The sequence below is a fragment of the Penicillium soppii genome, assembly GCF_028829465.1.
Source record: "Penicillium soppii strain IBT 18220 chromosome Unknown utg000006l, whole genome shotgun sequence".
Taxonomy (NCBI): Eukaryota; Fungi; Ascomycota; class Eurotiomycetes; order Eurotiales; family Aspergillaceae; genus Penicillium; species Penicillium soppii.
In genome coordinates, this window is record NW_026643236.1 from 2,851,427 (window position 1) to 2,874,194 (window position 22,768).

General features: G+C 48.4%; 10 protein-coding genes across 10 annotated transcripts; 3 read left to right on the forward strand and 7 right to left on the reverse strand.

Annotated features, from left to right (window-relative positions):
* Positions 1-1,085: 1,085 nt before the first annotated feature.
* N7529_008452 (putative protein phosphatase PP1 regulatory subunit Sds22) lies at positions 1,086-2,604 on the forward strand (the record flags this gene model as incomplete). The annotated part of the gene is made up of 6 exons (XM_057243979.1): positions 1,086-1,275; positions 1,340-1,371; positions 1,428-1,499; positions 1,632-1,928; positions 1,988-2,528; positions 2,588-2,604. The coding sequence occupies 6 exons, from the start codon at positions 1,086-1,088 to the stop codon at positions 2,602-2,604; spliced, it is 1,149 nt and encodes a 382-aa protein (XP_057095517.1).
* Positions 2,605-3,097: 493 nt separating this feature from the next.
* Positions 3,098-3,421, reverse strand: N7529_008453 (uncharacterized protein; the record flags this gene model as incomplete). The annotated part of the gene is made up of 2 exons (XM_057243980.1): positions 3,098-3,250; positions 3,308-3,421. The coding sequence occupies 2 exons, from the start codon at positions 3,419-3,421 to the stop codon at positions 3,098-3,100; spliced, it is 267 nt and encodes an 88-aa protein (XP_057095518.1).
* A 1,162-nt stretch (positions 3,422-4,583) lies between these two features.
* On the reverse strand, positions 4,584-5,340 carry N7529_008454 (uncharacterized protein; the record flags this gene model as incomplete). Its single annotated transcript, XM_057243981.1, has 2 exons — positions 4,584-5,138; positions 5,197-5,340. 2 exons carry the CDS (start codon positions 5,338-5,340, stop codon positions 4,584-4,586), a joined length of 699 nt encoding a protein of 232 aa, XP_057095519.1.
* Positions 5,341-5,615: 275 nt separating this feature from the next.
* Positions 5,616-6,684, reverse strand: N7529_008455 (uncharacterized protein; the record flags this gene model as incomplete). The annotated part of the gene is made up of 3 exons (XM_057243982.1): positions 5,616-5,642; positions 5,698-6,485; positions 6,540-6,684. The coding sequence occupies 3 exons, from the start codon at positions 6,682-6,684 to the stop codon at positions 5,616-5,618; spliced, it is 960 nt and encodes a 319-aa protein (XP_057095520.1).
* Positions 6,685-7,274: 590 nt separating this feature from the next.
* On the reverse strand, positions 7,275-9,754 carry abaA (transcription factor AbaA; the record flags this gene model as incomplete). Its single annotated transcript, XM_057243983.1, has 3 exons — positions 7,275-9,040; positions 9,098-9,274; positions 9,328-9,754. The coding sequence occupies 3 exons, from the start codon at positions 9,752-9,754 to the stop codon at positions 7,275-7,277; spliced, it is 2,370 nt and encodes a 789-aa protein (XP_057095521.1).
* A 1,035-nt stretch (positions 9,755-10,789) lies between these two features.
* mrd1 (RNA-binding ribosome biosynthesis protein MRD1) lies at positions 10,790-13,701 on the reverse strand (the record flags this gene model as incomplete). The annotated part of the gene is made up of 4 exons (XM_057243984.1): positions 10,790-12,004; positions 12,060-12,332; positions 12,587-13,375; positions 13,474-13,701. 4 exons carry the CDS (start codon positions 13,699-13,701, stop codon positions 10,790-10,792), a joined length of 2,505 nt encoding a protein of 834 aa, XP_057095522.1.
* Positions 13,702-13,952: 251 nt separating this feature from the next.
* N7529_008458 (dynein light chain DYN2) lies at positions 13,953-14,570 on the forward strand (the record flags this gene model as incomplete). Its single annotated transcript, XM_057243985.1, has 7 exons — positions 13,953-13,995; positions 14,048-14,070; positions 14,127-14,160; positions 14,215-14,249; positions 14,305-14,331; positions 14,382-14,451; positions 14,506-14,570. The coding sequence occupies 7 exons, from the start codon at positions 13,953-13,955 to the stop codon at positions 14,568-14,570; spliced, it is 297 nt and encodes a 98-aa protein (XP_057095523.1).
* Positions 14,571-15,020: 450 nt separating this feature from the next.
* Positions 15,021-15,830, forward strand: N7529_008459 (rhodopsin family protein; the record flags this gene model as incomplete). The annotated part of the gene is made up of 7 exons (XM_057243986.1): positions 15,021-15,051; positions 15,193-15,246; positions 15,313-15,346; positions 15,399-15,423; positions 15,485-15,517; positions 15,579-15,619; positions 15,689-15,830. 7 exons carry the CDS (start codon positions 15,021-15,023, stop codon positions 15,828-15,830), a joined length of 360 nt encoding a protein of 119 aa, XP_057095524.1.
* Positions 15,831-17,091: 1,261 nt separating this feature from the next.
* N7529_008460 (sodium:solute symporter family protein) lies at positions 17,092-19,263 on the reverse strand (the record flags this gene model as incomplete). The annotated part of the gene is made up of 3 exons (XM_057243987.1): positions 17,092-18,848; positions 18,910-19,082; positions 19,145-19,263. 3 exons carry the CDS (start codon positions 19,261-19,263, stop codon positions 17,092-17,094), a joined length of 2,049 nt encoding a protein of 682 aa, XP_057095525.1.
* A 2,463-nt stretch (positions 19,264-21,726) lies between these two features.
* N7529_008461 (SEC61-beta family protein) lies at positions 21,727-22,314 on the reverse strand (the record flags this gene model as incomplete). The annotated part of the gene is made up of 3 exons (XM_057243988.1): positions 21,727-21,761; positions 21,819-22,155; positions 22,312-22,314. 3 exons carry the CDS (start codon positions 22,312-22,314, stop codon positions 21,727-21,729), a joined length of 375 nt encoding a protein of 124 aa, XP_057095526.1.
* Between the last annotated feature and the right edge of the window lie 454 nt (positions 22,315-22,768).

Sequence of the window (22,768 nt, forward strand, 5' to 3'; positions counted from 1 at the left end):
GGATCCTTCTTACGCCTGAGATATCCATTTTGAGCGAATTGTTTTCTTTTCTACGCGAGAAAAGCCTCTCCTTTTGCGTTCCTCCAGCATTGCTGCCATTGATGGGTAGTCACCCTGTTTACCTCCCTTTCTCGGCGACCGAACGGTCCAGTTGGAACTGGTATCCCACTGGACGGCGGCCTGTCTCCTGCACCTGTTGTCGATCTTGGATAGCTACAATACCTGGCCAATTTTCGACCTTTTGCATTGTGATTTGATTTGTCTCACTACGCTCCGAGCGAGCCCCATTCCCCTTGTCACTCTTGTTACCTGTTTATCAACACACCCTCATGTCCTGATCTTTCTTCCTTATTTTGTATTTTCCCTCCCTACAACAAGTCCGCTTTTCATGCATTCTGCAGGCGTCTCTTGGTTATGTCCGCGCTGTATCCCCCCTATGTTTTTCCCTTTTCATTCTCATTTCTGCCTTGCTACATTGCCCTACTGGCGTGATCTCACCAATATGCGAGCATGCTCTTTGCGCTCTCTTCCTTGCTGAGTCTCTTGTCATGAAGTGGTATACATTTCCCTCTTAGTGAGCAGTGTTTAATAACCCCCTTTACACCGCTGAAGTTACTGGTGATTCTTTCATGCAATGTACATGGTGATCAGACACTCTCGATGCTGTACATAGCCCCTGAGAAGCCGTATCCAGAAAACTCAAGTAGTTGAGCAAGTTGTATTAGAGTAGAAATGAATTAACTTGCTTATCATCTGTTTTCTCTTTATTTGTTGTTAATAGTGTACAATATTGTCTTGTCATTATTGCAGTACCTCGGGCTATTCCGCATTGAGTCCACCCGCATTAAGACAATGATGTAGTTCAACTTCGCAAAACCAAGGTTTCAAGTTACTGGCCCTGCAACCTTCTTATCACACTATTCTCAATTCGCTGTCGGTCCTCTTTTTCAATTTACATCATCGAAATTGGCGATTGTCTACCGCGATCAAAAATATAAAAAAACCAAACGAGAACACTCCCCGCAATCGCAATTTCCACCGCCCGCAACCTCCAAACATCCCACATCATCACCCTGGCTGAAATCATGAAGAACGCGGAGGGCTGGGACGGAAAAATGAGGATCGACCCAAAAGATCTAAATGGAGCTAAGGAGCCCAAGGAGCTCAGAGAGCCCAAGGAAGCAAAGGCTGTTATTACAAACCCGGAAGCGCTGGAGGATTCCGATTACTCGGACCCAGATGCGCCTCCGGTGGATGAGATTGAGGCCGACGAAGGTACGAAACCCGCAAGATATTGGTCGAGGCAGAGCAGTGGATAGATGGACTAATAAATGCCCAGATCTGTTGGCAGACGAAGATGTCAACGCGGAGGTAGCTTTGAACCTCTGCTGATCGTAGTTACGTGATTGCTAATCCTCCCAACATAGGATATCGACCTCGTGCATTGCCGGATATCGTCGATTTCTGCTCTCAAATTGGAACGCTTCACTAAGCTTCAGGTAAATTTTTTTCTTTGCGTCTCCGGGACTTTTTCAGCGGAAGACATGTGGTGCCACTTTTTTTGTTTTTCCAACACAATGCTTTTATTGCGAAGATGAAGTAACAGATAGCTAACGTTGGCCTTGTTTTAGAGGCTATGCATGCGTCAGAATCAAATATCACGCATCAACTTCCCTCCCAATATCGCTGAAAGCCTGACCGAGCTCGATCTTTACGATAACCTCATATCGCACATCAAGGGTCTGGAGGACTTCCAGAACCTGACAAGCTTAGATCTAAGCTTCAACAAGATCAAGCATATCAAGAATGTCTCACACCTCAAGAAATTGACCGAGCTTTTCTTCGTGCAGAACAAGATTACTCGCATCGAGGGCTTGGAGGAATTGACCTTGATCAAGAACTTGGAGCTAGGCGCGAATAAAATTCGGGTTGGTGATAATGTATCTTTCTACAACGAATTCTAGAGATCTGACAAGGATGGATATAGGAAATTGAGAATTTGGAAACACTCAGCGCACTTGAGGAACTCTGGCTTGGGAAAAACAAGATCGTTGAAATGAAGGTCCGCGATAACGCCCATCTCAACCTCAGAAACAAGATGGATAGAAAGCTGACCCACTCCCAGAACCTGGACAGTCTCTCAAATCTACGCATCATCTCCATCCAATCCAACCGCCTAACCAAAATCACCGGTCTTTCCGGCCTCCCAAACCTCGAAGAGCTCTATCTCTCTCATAACGCCATAACAGATCTATCAGGACTCGAGTCCAACGAGACCCTGCGCGTGCTCGACTTCTCCAACAACCAGGTCTCCCATTTGGAACATCTCTCCTCACTAAAGAATCTCGAGGAACTGTGGGGATCCAATAACCAACTCGCCAGCTTCGAGGAAGTCGAGCGCGAGTTGAAGGATAAAGAGAAGCTTGAAACTGTTTACTTCGAGGGTAACCCGTTGCAGATGAACGGGCCCGCTGTTTATCGCAACAAGGTGCGCTTAGCACTGCCGAATATTAAGCAGATTGATGCTAGTAAGTTATTTCACTATAATGCAGCTTGTGGTCTGGGGGCTCATGCTAATGGTTCTTAGCTTTTGTTCGGGTTTAGGTTTATGCCGAGATGGCTTTAATATGTTGCCTTGACTAGTTCATGGTCTTGATGTCTTCCGTGCTACAGTCCCCGCGTGCGGACTTGATTCTTTACATGAGAAATGAATTGAACACCTACCTAGGTACCAATGATGATCGTATATGACCCTTCACTAGATAGGCTTGATATTAGTTATGCTCAAGGTACTTCTTATTTGCATTTTACCGGTACATAGTTATCATGCCTGTAACGGACTCAGGTCTTTTCCATTAATAGAAGATACACAAGTTTGTGTGGTTGATGCTTAGATGACTTTACCCGCAACCTTGCCCATGTGCAACTCTCTACCTTTCTCACGACTTCCATGCTGAAAATTGTATGAATCAATGCCCTTTACGTTCGCAGGAACCATTCCCCCTCTTCAGACTTCCTCCGTTGATATCGCAGTTGGAGTGATTGATAGAATGCGCGGTAAAGCCAACTGCTTAGACATGGTGTTCACTCGAGACATCTAGACGTTTTCAGTCTCTGACGCATCGGTATCCTCGGCCTTCTCAATTTTGCCTTCTGCGAGTGCGGCTGCACGCGCCATCGCTCTCTTGAATCGGTCCCGAATATGGCCGGTGGTATCGCCCATGTCTTTCGCAATAGCGGAGAAGTTGATCTGCAAGTGTCGACTGTGCACATAGCATTCGAGAGATACATGGCCGGAGTCTCTTACCTGGGCTTCGGGATGGTTGACAACCTCAACAATGAAGTTAAGGTACCTGGCAGTCATCGGTTTGATAACTTCCTTGACGGGGCCTTTGGTAGAGCTTTTAGCTTCTTTCGCCATTGGGAAAGGCTAGTGATGGTTTGTTGGATGTTTGTATTGTTGTTTCCTGTGAGCTGAAGAGCATGGGAGAAAGACGAAAAGAACGAAGAGAAGAAAGGAAAGATATTCGTTTGGCTATCTCGTGGGTGTATTGACTCTCCTCCTGCATTAACACCTAGGTATCCACCAAAAGATCTACTATGTACATATGTATGAATCTGTATAGGTCTTCTATAGGGCTCAGAGCAATACCATCTACCTGTGGACCTACATAGACTTGACTAATGACAGCTCTTCCACCTCACCTTTATCCTTTGTATATATTCTCACTTCCTTCCTTCTTCTTTCATTCTCTTTTGACTCGACAGCTTTTTGATGCTGGTCAAGATGTGTTCTCTCGTATTGTTTCTGCGGCCGTGCAGCTTCTGGGTCGAGCTCTTGTGATACTTGATGGGCTTAAACAGACATTCGTCAAACCAGGCTCGTTGCCGCTGAGATGGATCTAAAATCTCTGCTGATCCAGAGGTTTCTCTCGGTGGACAAAGTAGAAAACTATGGTAACCACAAACTCCCATGTTGTAGATCCGTTGGAGAAGCCTTTGATAGTATTGAGAGTATAACAGGTCACCTGGAACTGACGTAGAAATGGAATTCTTCTCTAGAAAGAAAGATGGAAAACCTTGAAATGAAGAAACTGACAAGCATTATCCCGATTTGGGCAAAGTGATCCTATATGTACATGTCATTGATCGTTATGATAGACTCGTATATCCATCGAAGATCCCTGGATTTGTGCTAGTTGAGCAGGACCCAATTTGTTTCATGTAGCAGACAGAGTACACTGGTAATAACCCAGATATACTCCGTACATCATCAATATTGGCCGACAAGAACCTCTAGAGGAATTGACCTCCAGAGTTAATGACTGCTCAAGTTCCTGCCCATGGAAAGCACGCCAACAAACGAACAGGCCAACCAAGCTGCTAATCCTGCAGACAGGGCATCAGAGTGGGATGCGAGAACTTCATGCTTCTTTGGTCCAGCCAAAGCTAATGCAAATGCTCATCGACAGGAGCCTTGCTCCGCCTTCAACGGAACAGAGTAAAACGCCATGGTATTCCTCCTTGCCATTCAGGCACAAAAGACAAGGGTCAAAACGGCGCCCAATTCAACGGCGCTCAATTCAAACCACTCCCTTCTGCTTCTTCTCTGTCCTGTCTCCAGGCTCCTGAATATTCACGCCTCCATTCCCATTATCAAATGGGTTCTCTTGCCCCTCAATCTCCATGCCCATCCCCTCCTTCCACATATTCATCAAACTCGCCGCCCCCATGCGCCGATTGTCCGCTTGAATATTATCCTTAACGCCGGGCCCAATATGATATTTTTTACTCGCGAGTGTATCGGCCAGTTCCTTCAGCGGAATTCCCGTTTCATCACTCATCAGATCGTCGTAAATGGCATTGTTCTTTTTGGAGAGATTGTAGGTAGAGTAGAAGGGGCTGCGCTTGAGGGCGGAAGCGTGATTATGGCGCGAGGATTGAACTTCAAATGTGATTGAGCGCGGCTCGGGGGCTTTTGAGGAGTCGGATTTGGAGGAATTGGCGGTTGAGATTGGGTTTGTAGGGAGGGCAATGGTTATGGGCGAAGATGCTATTGCGCGGTTTGCTGCGTCGGCGGTCTCGAAGATGGCCAGGATGGGCCGGTTATGGATTGGGGAGGTATTGCTTGTGTCGTACTAAGGATGGCTGTTAACTAAATGCTTCGTTTGCAATGCGCGGAGAGAGAATCCCTACCTTGAGGTTGCGGTATGTTATTACTTCTCCGAATTTCTGAAGTGCGCCCAGCACCAGTTTGCTTTCGGCTATATTCTTTGGTCTGGGCATGGCGGTGATGTGTACTTGCGCGGCCATGCGCGCGAGGATAGCAGGGGAGGTCATGGGGAGTTTGTTGCGTTCAAGTTGGAGGTTGGAGAAAATGTTCGATCGTCACTGAGATCGGCATTTCTTGGCGCTTTGACATATTGCGATCTATACAATCTACGACACCCAATTGATCTACTACAAATTCATCTTCAATCATTGTGGAAAAGTATTGGAATATTTTTTTTTTATTTGTTCCAGGCGTCAAAGTCATAATACGGAAGATTTCCTTCTCCGGCACACGGAGTTTATTCCGTCTCCCAAATGCCCAGACCCGCTTTGTATACATGGGCTTAGAAAATGGGAATGCCGAGACCGTACTAATAATTACTGTCAGTACTAAACAATTCAGTTGATAGGTGGAATGAAACTTACAGCCACGGGGTCATTGAAGCGAAGACCCTTGTCCAATGCACTGATAGCCTCAAGCTCACTGGTCTCGAGGTCGAAGTCAGTGACCTGCAAGTTCTGCGCGAGACGAGTAGGATCATTGCTCTTAGGGATAACAGCAATGTTACGCTGTGTAGACCAACGGAGCAGCACCTGGGCCGGGGTACGGTTGTGCTTCTTGGCGATAGAGTTGATAGTAGCATGGTCGAAGAGCAGCGGGGTATCCTTGGCATGCTTAAGGTCAAGCTCGATGAAGCTCAGAGGACCGAAGGAGGAGTAAGCGGTAACAGCAATACCCTGTTCCTGAGCATAGTTGACCAGGCGGGTTTGTGTGAGGTAAGGGTGGTGCTCGATCTGCAGGGTAGCGGGGCGGACACGGGCGTAACGGAGCAGATCCATTAGCAGCTGTGCGCTGAAGTTGCTGACACCGATGCTGCGGGCCAGCTTCTTGTCGACGAGGGTTTCCATGGCGCCCCAGGTCTCGTGGATGGGTGCGTTAGCGAACTCGATCTTGCCCTCGGCGGTGGTCCAGCTTGGTGGGTACCGCACGGAGGGATCGAGGTACTTCAGGGCAATGGGGAAGTGCACAATGTACAGATCGAAGTAGTCGACACCCCAGTCGGCGAGCTGCTTGCGAGCGATGGGCTCGACCTTGTCGGCCTCGTGGAAGCTATTCCAGAGCTTAGACACGATGAAGAGCTCCTCGCGCTTGACGAGGCCATCCTTGATGGCACGAGCCACACCCTGGCCGGCTTCGACTTCGTTGCCGTAATCTATAATTGTCTTATTAGCGAATGACAAATCAGAGCTTGAATTTGAGGACTTACCGCAAGCACCATCAAACAGGCGGTAGCCAGCCTTAATGGCGTTGTAGATCTGGTCGGCACAAGTGTCATTGTTGACCTTCCAGAGACCGAAACCCACGAGGGGCATCTCGAAACCACTGTTCAGCTTAACGGTAGGGGCAACCATTTTGAATGAAATCTAATCTCGTATTAGCAAGCGGAATGGGAGAGAAATTGTACGGACTCACATGAAGAACAAGGAGGGGGGGTATAGTGAGTCTGGAGAATTAACCCCGCGGGGACAGCATTATTTTAAATAAAACCTAGCGCTTGCAAAATTGTCCAGCTGCAGGCTAATATGACCGAATGTAGCTCAATTGGGTCTTCCAGCTAATTCCAGGCCAATCCTAACGGAGTGACTATGCCATACAAATCCCCAGAATTGTCCCCACCGGCGAAATTGCATGGCGGCTAAAGTGGCCCATTGGGCCAGTTTAGCCGGAGTCCGACAGTCCGAGAAAGGCAGAGTCGGATAATACTTGCCAATTGGGGAATAAACAGTGAGTTGAAGATGAGTTTACCACAATAAAGAATTAGAATAGAATAGTAGTATTGGTATTCAAACGCCATCCCCAGACACCAAGCTCCCTGATATCCCCCCCAAAAAGTGTAAAATGAAGAGAAAAGAGAAAAAGAAAAGTCACAAATATAGAATACAAAAGACCACTCCCAGAATGATTATCATTACTACTACGTTTTTGGTTTTTATAAGAGTCATTAAACCGCATCCACAGAGGTATTGTCTCCATAGCCTGCATTGGCATCGGGGCCCGCCCCGTGCATACTAGGACCATTGGACATACGTCCAACAATCTTATCCATCAGATCCTCGGAGAGGCCATCGAAGTGATGGGGCTGCTGTGACTCGCGCGGCACAGGTCCATGGTGCTCCTGGTAAGGGAGGTGATGGTAGCTGCTGCCAACGTCGCCGGGGATAGATGTAGCGTGTGCACCCCATGAGGCCTGGCCGTGGCCGAGATCTTCAAGAGACTGGGCATTCGAGCCGAAGAAGCCATTCAGCACGCTGTTGCTGTCATGCATGTTCACCGCGTGCTGCTGCGGAGGAACATAGTGCGAGGTATCGTGGCCCATACTGTAGCCCATGCCTGGGTGTGCCAGGGGGAGATCGTGCACATTGAGCATGACTGGTGCGCCGGTGGAGCCATGCAGGCTCGTTGATGGGGCGGTCTCGGGTGCGAGGCTGGTAGAGAAGGAGTCTAGGACTGAGGTGACGGCGGTTTTGTCGTTGAGGCCTTCTTCGGCCTTGGTGATGGAAGTCATGAAGTCGAGATGATTGCCAGAATTAAATAAATTAGCCACGTTGTCGTGGGATGAGGGGTACATGGGCCATTGCGACTGGGGTTCGGCCTGGTGATGAAGGAGGTCCTGCGATTGAGGGGCCTGGTAGACGCTTTGGTGAGATGGCTTATTGAGGAGGATGGAGTCCAGAGAAAGTGGAGGAAGGCCAACACCAGTAGCTGGCCGAGGGCTGTTGGTCGTAGTGCGATCTGGCGCCAGGAGTAGTCGCCTCCAAGTGGTTGTGCCAACCTCGCCGGGTCGAGTTTGACGGAACTTCCAGGCCAGAACGGCCATGCGCTTGCTGTCATCACCGTAGCCTTGGTATTGGTTTGACAGACGCCGAGAGTGCGACGACGTGGCCCGAAGCTCCTGTACTGCAGAAAGGGAGCGGAAGAACCGTCGGGTATGATCATCGGCGTCTTGAGCGGCTTGAGGATGTCCTGAATCCTCAGCCATGCGTTTCTCTTGGGTCAGCTTGGTGAACATTTTGGCCCACCAAGATGATTCAAAGAGAGGCTTGACCTTTGTGGATTGAGGCTTGGGGAGTTCATGATTGCTTTCAACCAGCTTCTGATTATCGCTGTAGATTTGCGTGCTGCAGGTCCAGTTGTCCATCTGACTGACTCCCAAAACATCACCAGCAGTGGGGTGACCATAGTCAAGGTCAAGTTGGATGCCCAAACGGGATCCCGCAGGAGGGAAGTCTGTCATTAGGTCAAGATTGACTTCTAATAAGATGACATCGCAATCGAGAGGGTTGTTGATATCATCCACCATGGAAGCGAGTTCAGGGAAGGAGTACCGCCAGTTGTTCACATGCTCGAGGGGGATAGGCGGGGCAACAGGGTGATGCTGATCGCCTTGAAGGCGTGTGTATGCGTGCAATGCCTTGTCACTGCGGTTGGCTTGTTGAGGCGCGCTGACCCACATGTCGAAGCTGAAGCCATGGATGGTGCTGGTAGCGGCTTCCTGCATGTTGGAGCCGAGGGTATAGTGTGGCGGAGGGAGATCGCCGCTATAAGGCTGCATGGAGCGCATGTTTTCATGGTAGACATTGTGCGCGTGGCTGCTGTAGTGGTTGGAAGCCGAAGGGTGCTCCATCGATGTTCTCCATTTAGGCCCTGGCGCTGAGCCATGCACGCTGGATGATCGTTCCGGTGATGCCTCTCGGACAAGTCGCTCCCCTGTAATGAAGGGTTAATAATGGAAGACATTGATATGTACGACTTATCTCAACTCACAATCAGGATCTCCCTTGAGAAAAGAGTCCAGAACCTGGAGATGACTGGAGACTTGCTTGCGAGTTCTCCGCTTGCCAGTCAACTTAAAGATGTATTCAGCAATAAGCTCGTTCCGGCCATATGACTTTCCCCGTTCAGACCACTTTCTGCGGCCCATTGGAGGATTTGCTTCAAGAGCTATATCAAAATGTTAGACCGCATTGCCCAAGGTATTGGTGCGATATATTTACCTTGCTGGAAAGCATCTTCCAACTCATCGGACCACACTGGCTCACCATCCTTCCCGGTATCCCGACGAGGCCGAGCCCGGTACTCCAAGTACTTTTGGGACTTGAGATAGCTACTTCTTGCCCGGCGGGACTGAGAATTAGGCCCAACGGAGTGAAGACGCCGCATCTTGCGAGCATGAAGGCGGGCAGCTAGATGATGTTGCTGATGCAAGCTGGCTCCCGACATGGGCTGAGAGTGAGGGGCAGAGGCATACTTGAAGCCAAGCTGCTGGAGTTGTTCCTCACGCGAAGCGACATCACCATGAGCTAAATGGTCTGAATAAGACTGAACATTCCCAGAGGTATTCTGCAGAGCTCGGTCAGAATGAGCTCCCACAGAATCCAGTGATGGCTGGTTCTGAGGGACAAGTTGCCAGTCAGTAGCCATGGAGGGTACCAAGGACGGGCTTCTCGGAAAGAATGACAGATTCCAAAGAGGAGGGGGTGGAGAGGCACCGCCAAATGCTTACTGTCTGGCAAAGAACGCAGCTCAGTCACAAACAGCAACCCAAGAACGCAAAGATGTCAAGAGAATGTAAGAACCTGGGAAAGAGAATGTGAGAGCGAGCAAGATGGTGTTTATAGAGAACTATAACTCCCCTTTGGAGAGGGGTGCTGTAGTCCCAGTAGCAACATTGCTCCGCCAGGTTTGATTTGCCTGCAATACGTCCCTCGAACGCCTTCCCCATACTCCTGGGCAGGTCACGGTCCTGGCCTGCACGCGTCCAGACACTGAGTGGGGAGCAAAGGACCAAAGGACAACGTTCAGTCGTCCTTGCCGCAGCAAATCAGGAGTCGAGAGACCAAAAAGTTCTCCCGATGCAAGGGATGTTGAGGAGCACGATCCAGTGGTGAGCGAGTCGGAGATTTTGTGCAGCTCGAAGTAACCTTGAAAATCTTTCGCTCGGGCCAGTATCAACAAAAATCAACAATAATCAGTGGCAATCATGGCGTCGTAGGAATGTTGATGGTCCAACGACATCTGCTTTTCGCGCGGGATCTGGAATGCTCGACCACCGCCAGACATCACCACAAGAATGTAGGCTTGGATGATCGCTCTGTTGAGGGCAATCCTGCGTACCATTGGAAGATTAAGGTAAAGTAGCTGCAAATGACCCTGCAATCCAAGGTGAAGTTTAGTTGGAAAGTTGTGGGAAAGGGAAGTATTGGGAAGGTAGGGTTACTGGTTACGCCTGATTCGAAGAAGAGACACGAGATGCACGAGGACGGGACTGCAGGTCAATTGACACCCGCAGGAACGTGTGCCGAAAGCCTTCGGGGTATCTTTTTTTGCTTTGCTGTAGCGTTTGGTTGTATGCAAGTAATCGTACACGGTACATTATTCCACCTTCTCCTGCAAGGGGTGTAAACGAGCCAATCCATGGCCGTGTCCTTAGACAAGGGAGAAGGGACGAAGGCCTCTCTACTCTTCCTCCTGCCCTCCTACAGTGAATTTTTTGCGCCCGGCGCCAGATGTAAGCTGTTGGAGCTTGACCCTGTCCACCTGCTCTCCTACCTTCTTCTCTAAGCGAGCGAGTTCCTCCTCGGGATCGACAGCCTCCTCGTTCACGAATTCCAATACCAATCTTCTGCCCAACAAATGGGTGTTTTTCAAAGCATCCATGGCATTTTCCGCTTCGCGAGCGCTTACGAAGTCCGCAAAACCGAAACCACGAGCCGTCCGATCAAACTTCTGAGGAACACGGACAGAGCGAAGTTGACCATAAGCCCCGAATAGGGATCGAATGTCCTTCTTTGTGGCCTGGAACGGCAAGTTCTTGATGATGATCTTGGTTCTCCGCGCCGCAGCCTTCTTTGAATTGTCTTGGTTTCTGCGTTCCTCGGCAGCATCCTTGCCCTTGTGAGATGCGCGGATGACAAGCTCATGCTGATCAAGCTTGTAACCATTCATAGCTGAAAGAGCAGCCTGGGCCTGAGCTTTGGTTTTGAATTCCACAAAACCGAAGCCCATGCTGAGGGTCTGTCCTGGCCGCTTGGGATCGGGTTTGGTCTTGATGCGACCGGTGAGGAAGCCGTCCAGAGGTCGGAAGACTTCGAGGAACTTCTGGTTTGATGTTGAGAAGTCCAGGTTCTTGACAAACAGCGTCGTGGTTGCCACACCGTCATCAGCCTCATCGGCAGCAAAGGTGTCGGCCGTCGAGAATCCTGAATCCTTGCCTCGAGCCTCTTGTATGAGGGGACGTGGAGGTGCGGCACCTTCGAACAAGTTCTTAGGTGCTTTCTCCAGGAACAAGATGGAATCACCCAACTTGCGGTATGCCATACCCTTGAAAGCCTTTTGGGCTTCGCCTGGAAGCGCAAACTCCACGATCGCAATGGTACCACTAGGTGGCATGAGCATTCGCGTAATCTTGCCATATGGCTCGAACAGATTCTTGAGCTCCTCTGCTCTGACACCGTAGGAAAAGTTCTTGATCAAGATAGCCGTATTCCCACGTTCACGCTGCTTGAAAGCATCGATATTCACTCCGTTAGAAGCAAAGTAAGCCTTCGTTTCTTGTATGACATGCGTTTCAGCATGAGCTTGCTTTACAGCTGCGTCCGAGGAGGTGGGATCAAGTAAATCGGATTTGGAGACTCCGAGCCTTCCAGCGACTGAGGACATGACAGCATCGGCCTTAAGTTGAATTAGTTCCGTGTTCTCGAACATGCCACAAGACTAATAAACTCACGTTCATGTACAAGGAGTTCCAGCTAAATGTGGAAGAAGAGGAATTTTGTTTCCGCTTTATCTCTCTTTGCTTCTTCAACGGAAGCTTTGACAGCTCATACTCATCGATCTTATAGGTCTTTTTGGCAGAAGCTGGCAAAATGTGAAGAAGACGACCTTGGAAATGCTTTCCATCGAGTTGTTGGTAAGCATCAATGGCCGCATCAGCATCGGAATATTGCACGTAGGCGAAGCCTTTGCTGGTTGTAGAGCGAGTATCAAAAGCAACATGAATCTATTTCCAATTAGTATTCAACGTAATTGAAAAAAAGTATAAAGGTGTCAAGGTGGGTAGGTTGAGTGGGCTCTTCAGAAAGTCAAGAAGCATCTACTAAAATCTCTTGTCCAGTTCACATCATCTGCAATTTGCATCGGATGTCCCTATCGGGAAAATCATCATACGAGCACTCGGGGGCAAGCAGGCGGCTGAGAAGCCAGCGAGCAAATGGGATGAAAGTGTGTAGAACGAAACAAAATAAAAGCACTAACCTCTTCAAGTTTTCCGAAGCGCTCGAAAATTGGCTGAAGATCCGCTTCGGTGGTGTCGTATGCAAGGTTTCTGAGGAACAGACGAGCGGAGTTTCGAATGAGATCAACATTCGGGTCTTCTGGTGCTGGTTCGGTGTTGCTGTCATCGTCAGTCGTGTTGGGCGCAACACTCTTTTCAAAGGCTAAGGTGCGGAATTCCTCATCACGCTCTGGCGACTTATCGCCGGGCGAGGAAACAACCTTGACAACTTTAGCCGGCGCAGCAGGTGGTGCATCGGCTTTGTGTTGCTCAAATTCAGCCTGCTCATCGTCATCGAGAAGGCCCAACAAACGACTCGTCTTTGAACGAAGCCAATCCGCATCAGATACAGGGGCGGCTTCCGCTACAGGCTCTGGGGATTGTAGATGTTCTGGTGTTTCTTGACTCTTTTCCTCTCCACTGTGATCAATCACCATGGGCTCGGGCTCTTCGTGCTTTGCTACCACGGCAGGCTTTTCTGTCCTTGCCTTCTTTGGGTGTGAAGGTAACTCCTGGATTTCTTCGTCCTCTTCCTGGGCAGGTTGGTTAATAGTAGGTGCAGGATCTGCAGACGGCTTGATGATCTCATCATCATTGGCCCATGTCCGTGTCTTTGATGAACCTCCCATTACAGAAAGGTACTCCTGCAGCTTGGGATCTTGTGACTTTTCGTCCCTTTTCCGCTTGAGGTTGCTATCCAACGATGTATCATTATTCGTGGCATCACGTCTCCGTGTGGGGTGCGCATCCTCAGCGGCATTTGAATCGATCTGCAATAATACGGGTCAGTCTCAAGACCACCTTCTTTGGTCAGCGTGCACGGGCGAAAGGGAAGTGGCTGAATGAAGAGAATTGAGAATTGACATACCGGACGAGCGATGTCTACAGAGATCTTTGACATCTTCATATATGTCCTGTTGAAGTGTTTCACAGCTTGTTGGGCAGCTTCATGACTCTTGAAGCCGACAAACCCCATCCTACGTTTGGGCAGGACATGAGCATCTGTGACTGGGAAGTGGGTTGAAAAATGCTTCTTAAGCTGATCATTGGAGCATGTTGGTGGAAGACCACCAACAAAAACTCTAGTGCTCTCCATATTGAAATGTTGTTGTGAAGAGGTAAAAGCTTGAAGAATTTCTGGCGAAAACTTTTTTTTCCTCTTTCATAGTGCCGACGGCGGTGAGTTGGGCGGTCAGCTGGGGGTGTGGGCAATAAAGTTACCCCAGCAGCCTCGAGATATCGCGGGAGGTTAACTTCCCCCAACCGCACTCACGCTCTTCCGACCCTTTTGTTGTATCATTAACAACACTAATACTTCTTTCTCAAAATTTTAATTAATTCTCAACTATGGCCAACCTTCCTACCAGTGATAACAAGGAGAGGATGGAGGGTAAGTGTAGCCTCCTGGGGTCAAGTTACAACTTGCTAAATGTTTCTTGTAGCACAAGTTAAGTCTGTTGACATGGTGAGACTTATCGATACAACCCAAAGATACGCATCTAATATTGACCTGTTTTGAAGACCGAGGATATGCAGCAAGAGGCGATTTCTCTTGGTACGTAACCCCAAAAAAGATATCGTTAACAGCTCCAACTAAACTGTTTACCAGCCATTGAGGCCATGGACAAGTTCAACGTCGAAAAAGTTAGCCCATACCTCCCAATTTTCCAAATCCAAATCCTCTACTGACCACTACTAGGACATCGCGCAGTACATCAAGAAAGAGGTCCGCTCATCCTACCCCGCCCCGATCACGTCGCTAACCCTATACCCCAGTTCGACTCTCGCAAGGGTGCTACCTGGCACTGCGTGGTTGGCCGCAACTTTGGAAGTTTTGTGACCCACGGTTAGTTGGAGGCGGCACATTCTATTTAGTGATCAGCGACTAATCTCCTCACAGAGACCAAGCACTTCATTTACTTCTATCTCGGCCACTGCGCAATCCTCCTCTTCAAGACGCAGTAAATACAAGCATTGCTCGATAGTGATGGAACACCAAGAAATGTGTTTTTCAAGCGACCTTTTTTTGTCTTCAAATAATACTTGACCCATAGGCCTGCTATGTTGGAATGAATACCCATCTGTGAGATAAAGCGCACTCGCATAATCCACAAAACAGCGATAGGGTTGGATTGGGCCCTATATAACCATAGATGAACTCTTCAATCTCAATGGTGTTGTGATAGTTAGATACAGTAAATAATCACATGTGCTTCATGGACATATATAGACAGAGGCTGAGCCAATCAGATACCGCTATTTCTGACATCACGTGCATGCCAAGTTGCCAAGCCACAGCGCCGCCACACCCCAATGCCGCTGCCTTCACCTCCGATCGCCCTTTAATTCTTCAGATAGTGTCGATTTATTTTCTCTGGCTCTTCTCATCTGCTGTTTCTTCTTGTCATAGCAATCATGGCTTTCTGTATCACTTTTGGAACTCATGGTGAGTGAGCTTGTTTTGACCCGCGATCCTGGCACCAGAGTGGACCCCGTCCCTGGAATGATATCGGGTCGCGGGTATCAATGCTGTTGACGTTGCGGGTGAGTTCAATTATATAGGAGAATATACTGACTGTTGTTACAGAGTTCTCATCTCAACTCGAGGGCTATGAGAATGTTCGCGCCTACTGCTACAACTGTGAGTTCTGACGTCACTGGTTCATGTCGCACCATATGAGAGTGATTTATTGATCGTCTACTCTAGGCCAACATTGGAATGGCCACTGTATCACCCGGTGGTATGTTCTCTTCTATATGCTGAAACAATATGGGCTTGACTAACATGTATAGGCCGTTCTTCACTGTTTGTTTCATTGTATGTTCATGGTTCAATATATTCAAGAAACAGCTCAACATCTAACCATTTCTCGGTGCAGCCCTTGATTCCCCTTGCTGTTCACAAGTACAAGGTAAATATCTTTGGACAAATTTCTACCCATACCCCTGAATTATATATTGATGTAACAACAGGAGGTCCAATGCTACACATGCCGGTACACCCAAGACCTACGGTAGGTTCTGTTTGAATGATCATTGTCAAATTCTATCAAAGCCGGGAAACCTGCTAATTTCGATTGCAGTGACCGTCCAGATATCACGCCTGAGACCAGGCCTCCGGCAGGTGGACAATATGGCATCCAGCCACCCCCTGGTGCTCAATGGCAGCAACAGCCTATTCAGCAGCCTCCCCCTCAAGCACAGGGTGGCCTAGGGTACAAATGATATTTAGATACGTTTTGACTTCCATTGGCATAGGGACACAGCAGTCATTTCGGGGATTTGAAGCAGACCAGGGTCGGCGGAAGAGATGCATGTTCTAGTTCAGTGTTACAATTACCCTTTGGCGTTGGGCAATAATTTCTTTCTTTGTCATGTCAAGTTACTTGATTGAATTCAAAGTTTTCAACAGGACTCGTTCAAATAAATGATTCTGCTCGCTATTCCCCATTACTATTGATCGGCTAAGTCGAATTGGTCCATACATATCATGCCTTTAACGAGAATAGATTGGTTCTGAGCCCAAATGATATTCATAAGGTCTGGCTGTCGACAACCTTGAGAAAACGCAGTTGGAATGTAGCTATCGTAGCTTCGGTTATCAGATGATATCAAAAAGGACGTTTGTTTTCTGTTAGAATAGTTATATCGTAAAACCAAAGGGAGACAGAATGATGATACTTTGAGGTAAAACTCATCCTACATAGAAGTAAGGTATCAAGCATTAACTACACAGAACTCAAAAAACGAGCCTCAACGCTCTAACAACAGTAACCACACTATATGACCTCCATAGTGAAGGTAACTGAGAAAAAGCCTTAACCGTTCTTCGGTGGAGTTTGCACAAAATAATGCACTTCAACTCCTTGAGAATGCCTATATGGAGAGAGTCATAAAAAACTAGCTAAAACTATCTGGGAATAGTCTTACTATAGACGAAGAAGGAAGCTAGGAAAGAAAAAAGAATCCGTGCCCCAAGTCTACTGGTTCTACAGATCGAATCCTTGACCAGCTTCCCCCATCACTTGACTTGACTTCCATATGCGGTATCACCTGTGGTCATATCTCTATCAAGCAATCGGATGACCTTGTGTCCCTCACCCACTCAGCGATCTGGAGGATTTGTGAGAGCTTGCCTTGGCCTAAGTTTATATAGCCCATTCTGACCGTTTTAGCCACTATTACTTCTATTGAAGCTCAGCAGAGACATATTTGTTCATGAGATAGCTTCAGTTTGCTATTTGGGGTCAACCCAGATGCCACCAGCCAACTGTTTTTGGTTCTTCTTCTTCTTAACTTTGTGTGAAGATGCTTTGGGCACTACTACCCCGAATGATCAGCCCTCCAATGCTAATATCCCATCTATCTCCGTACATATTATATAGGGTAGCATATGGTAACATCATAGTCAATCTAAAATTAAAATTCAATAGCATAAGGGGTATAAATAGTCGTCAAAACACAGAGAGATTCCATCATCAAAACACTAAACCTCCCTCTCCATAGCCTTCTTCTCCTTCTCAACATCTGTTGGCGTCGCAACCCCAGAAGGCGTAGCAATATCCCCCGCCTCCTTCGTCCCACGATAAACTTTCGGCCTCTGCCCAACAAGATCAAGCGACATCATCCGCGCAACACGAGTAATGCTCGTGCGGCCCTCATATAGCGGGAAGACCACAACGCCGAAAGTAGTAATAAACAACCACAAGATACCCACAACCACCCAGCCGGTGAAAAACTTCTGGCTAAACACGTACGAGGTGCCATACATTGGGATCGGCCAGAGAATCAAGAAAGAGAACGCCATGAACACCGTCAGGGTGCGTGCGTAGAACGCAGATCGGTTGAGTTGGCGAGTTTCTTCCTCGTCTTCGTCTTGGGCATGGGTTGCTTCGCCGGGAACGAGCTCGATATCCACGTGTGCGGCGGCTGCAACTTCCGAGTCGTCGACTTTGCGGATTGCGCGCATGGACTCGTAGTCGTAGTTCTGGGGGCCGAAGACGTAGGTGAAAAGCGGAACGAAGACGACTGGGCTGAGGAGGGCAGCGACATTACCGGCTAGCATGGGGTAATTGGCGCCGGTCGTGTCGACTGTAAGGACTCCGTATTGCTTTTTTGTTGTTACTAGCCAGGCGATGAGGGAGACTGCTAGGCCAAGGGGTGGGGAGACGGCTGCTGCGATGTGGTTCTGGCCTTTCCAGAGGAGGGTCATAGCGCCTGGGAAGACGGCCGAAGAAATGATTACGCCCATCAGGAGGTAGAGGTATCCCATACCGATTCCAGCATAGTAGAGACCTGTTGCGAAGCCGGCCATTATGATTGAGTAGACGATGCAGGACATGTGCGAGATCCAGACGAGTCTCTTGCCTTTTGCATGTGGGTTGATGTAGGCTCCGTAGATGTCGTAGGTGAAGATTGAGGAAACGGCGATCAGCTGTGCTGAGAAGGCCGATGTCACGGCCATGAAGATCATGAGGGTCGTTGCGACGGCACCGCTGTGGCCGAGGAGCTTAACGGCAGCGAAAGGGAGGACAAGACCGGCTGTGACATCGCCGGAGCTCATTCGCTGTGTGCCCTCCAGTGCCAGTGCGGAGAGACCCATAGTAGTGGCGCATAGCCAGGGAATTGCGAACCAGCAGAGTCCACCGATCACGTATCCGGGGAATGCATGGACCGGACTTGCGGCGATGGCCTTGTTGTAGTAGCCATTGTCGAGGAACACGGTACCAAAGTTTCCAATCAAATTGATGATCCAGAAAATACCGCCCTCTTTGGAGCGCATTGTGAGATAGCTGCCTTCCGCATTGCCCTCGACGGGGTGGCGCTGGGAAGCTGCAACTAGTGCCTCATATACCTTGGCTGGAGATCCTAGCTCGGCGTTGGTAGCGTATGCAGAAAAGGCGAAGAGGAAGATGACAACCAGAATCACGACAGTGTGCATGTAATCTGTAATGAAGGTGGCCTTGATACCACCGAATAGAGTGTAGAGCACAACACCAATCGGGAGCAGGAAGCAGGCTGCTGCAGTAGGTACGCCTGTCAGGGAGGTCATCACGGCTGATCCACCGGTGAGCAACATGGCAGTGACGAGAATGTTGGTCATCAGGCAAAAGACAATGAACACGATGTGGACTGTAGTTCCATAGCGGGCACGGATAACCTCCAAGAAAGTGTGTGCGTTCGGTGCGCGGCGCTTCAACTCGATCGCTATAGTTGCAAAAAGGATAATTTGAACACAGGCACCTACCAAACAAGCCATGTTAGCTATATGCTCTTCGCAGCAAGTTCATACAGCAAAACAAACCTGAGGCATAGAAGAAAGGACCAGACACGCCGTATTTGTATGCCACAGCAGTGGACTGGAGAAGTGTTGCGGCCCAAGTCCAACTACTAACCACGGCAGCTGCAACGAGTCCCGATTTCACGGATCGCCCCGCGGTCGAGAACATTTCGGATGTTTGAACTTCGTTCTGGTAGCTTCATTGGGGTTTTCGTCAGCACGAAACTTTCATTGATTGAAGTGAAGTATAGGGACCCACCGTTTCAGAGCCCAGGTAATAAAGATCATCAGCAAAGCAAAGGCAAAGCCCAGACCAACGATAATTCCATATCCAAAGCCTTGCGACAATGGTGCGGTAAAGGTGGTCGTCTCCGCCATGGCTGTCGGACGAATTGAAGTGTAAGTCACCAGGTCTTGAGATTTATAGCCAGAGACAGAAATGAAAGCGAGGATTGTTGACAACGTTGTCTCGAATGGATCCAATCAGCTACTGTAATTGATATAAGCAGCCTGTTCTGTATGTCGAGTGGAATGTATAGATCCAGACCGGGGAGATAGAGACCTCATATAGACGCACAACCTCAGAAGTACCCCAGCTCCGAATTCGCAGTACAGGGTTGATGATCTGAGCTTAGATAGGGACTTTGACCCGCAATTTGATTGCCAGATAAGAGTGGCATCGTCTCGTAATGTCATCTATGTCGGCACATCCCTACATAGGTAAGCATAGGTACGCCACATGGGAATAGGAGATCAACATTCCGTTCCACACTTGTTGTCGAATAATCATTCTGGTGTGGGTTTACCATCTGCTGTTGACCATTGGCTGATGCTGAAGCTGTTATCTTGCTCTTTTAGGGCTGTTGGCTTGATTGAATGTGATTGGCTGAATTGCGGAGATAAGAGTTTCCGAGTCGGTTAACCCGTTCAGGTCGGCACTGGATTTTGATGTTTTCTTTTGATTTGAACCAATTAGATCATGGATATGGATCTGGGGATATCGGGGTATACCGGCTAAGTCACGATAGTGGCTTCCAGGGTTGTCTGTTTTACTCGATCGCATTATATCTTGTCAGGATCCACTATCTCTCCACCCATTCTTATATGGTTATTTTGTTAGAATGTACTTATTGCTCCATAAAGTATTTGTTTAATAATTGAATTGCAAAGCATTTGGGTAAGATAATGTGTTGAATTGATACCGCTAACACCATGTTTTTGTTTGAACTATGGCGTCTGATACTGTTGCGACGATACTCATTTTTATATAATTGACAAAACAAACATCAATCAGGTCATGATAGCGAAGGCTTTATATATAGCTAGCTTCATGAGTAGTCTTAGATAGTGAGCTAGAAGCTAATACTTTCGAAGAAAGTGGAGATCTTCAAAAAGAACCCTAAGGCATCATCCCTGAGTCCGCGAAACAGATATCATTAGGATCTTATTGAATACAGACTAATTAATGTATATATCTCATGCAACATCCGTATGGGATTGAACATACGTTGTATAAGTATAATGAGCGGATGAAAGACGAGTCGTACGATGCCACTCGCGATTGGCCAAGCCCATGCAGCTCATGAACACATACAAGTACGCTGATGGCAGAAACAAAGCATGAACAACCAAAATGATTGATCATTATAAATAAGCATAATACACTACTGGTCCTAGCTTTCTCGGCCATTCCCACTGCATCCATAGATTTAAAAGTCAGCCCAAAAAGCAAGTTCGTCTCATCCCCTTCCCCCAACCCTCGACACCCTCGACTGAACTGAACAGTATCCTGACACATCCACATAAGCCCATACATGGTCATGAACTACACCAGGGACTGAGAACAGTCCTCATAGCCATCTGTCTTGACCAGCACACGGAGAGGATGTCTCCAAAACGAAAGTATGCCCATTCGCTAGCGAAGTAGGCGATTCATCAGACGGAAACAAGTCAATTCGTGTACAGTATTCCACTGGCATGTCGAACTGCTTGCATCCGTCCAACAAGAGGACCTAGACAACAAAGAGCTATTTTGCTCGATGGAAGGCCCTGATGGAAGGCCCTGCCAACACAAGAGTGGCTGTGCTAGGGCTGAAAGCGGCTACGATGGCGAAAGGGGGTTGAGTGTACTAGATATCAAAGGTGAGATAATGCGTTTGAACGAGAACGACGCATCATGATAGGGCTATTCGTGGGCGAGGTATCAGATACACTTAGTTGCCATGTTGAGGGTAGGCTGATCAAAGCCATCGAGTGCGATATTATTGCCCATTCCCCTTGAGATATGTTGGACTAGTTCGTAGTTCCAATGACGGTAAAAGCCTCAACTGTCAGACGGTGGACAGTTTGACTTTACAAGTAATTATGGGGAGCGAAAATGGAATACCATGAACAGATTCAAGTCTTTATATTGTACAGACAGATGTCCAAATAGAAGACCCCGCAATGCACTAGTCCTAGCCGCCGCGGCCTCAACTCTTTCCAGCGCATGAAATCGCCAGGAAAACGACGATATGAATGCACGCGACAGACCAGAACGGAGCACGGACGGAGTATTCTACCGAGACTGACCCATACAGCGGATAGGTCGTTGAGTAACTCTTTTGCAACGCAAATGAAAACACCACATCAAAAAGAAAACGGAATCACACCATTTATTTCGGCATGGTTGATTTGATTCCGGCGCCATCAACGGAATGGCCGAAAGGTCACGGGGTATAGGAGGAGAAGGAGTGAGTTAGGAAGTCGAGGTTGGGTGCGATCAATGCTCGGAGCGGATGGATGTCAGCTATCCAACATTCTCACGGGATATCGACCGCGCGATTGGAGTTGATCAAGTTCTTAAGCAGAGAACTTGCGGGTGATCTTGGCGATGACTAGAAGCAAAGTAATCAGTAACTTATACGACACATTTACACTATTTTTCAGCTTACCGTGCAGGCCAACAACGGAGAAAATGAAGCCCAGACTCAGGACGAGGACAACAACGGGGTCGACACGGAGACCGGGGCTCTCGTCAGTGTAGAGCTTGAGCATGGTGCCGGAGGAGCCACCAGCGCCGGCAGAGCGGGTGGAGCTAGGACGAGCGTTGCGGATAGTCTCCTTGTGGTCGGCGGCAGCGCGTCGACGCATGGCAGCGCGAGGACCGCCGGGGGTTGAGGGAGAAGAGGGACGGCTGACGGAGGAGCCGGTGGCAGCGGCGCCGGCGCCGGACTTTTCTGCGCCAGACTCGGCGCCCGAGGTCAAGGGAGAGGCGGGGCGGGGGGCAGCCTAATTCATTGTGTTAATCATATGTTAAGATTTGGTTGAAGAGTTTAGATGAGATGTTAGATGAGATGTGGGATGCTGATGGTGGATGGGGGCAAGCTGGCTTGATCGTCGGATGGCCTATTGATGAATTTGGGGTCTGGCGTTGGGCGGACTTACCATTGTGATTAAGTGGTGTGGAAAATTGGAAAGAGAAAGGGAATTGATTAGAAGGCAGATGGAATTGAAGTTCAAGGAGAAAGAAAGGAAAGGAGCTTGAGAGAGGGTCTGGACGAAAAGGGAGGTTTGCGGAGTTGAGGCCACGATCGCGGTTTCTTGGTTGATACGGTACTTGACTTGTCATGCTTGGCAGTTTGAGGCAAAAAATATGGTAATTACTGGTATTGTTAGTACAAGAAATCCACCAATCATGTGGATCGGTGTACATGGCTATAATAGCACTCTAAACAACATTGTTATGTCTACTAACATTTGACTAGTCATTTAGGAGATGGCAAATTCATAGATGAAATCTAGAGTTAAGTACAGGCCAGCCTGTATCTGCCTGAATTTTGAATTGTACCACCACATTATATGGTATTCTGTAGTCTCTAGTGACATCAAACGCCATAGTAGA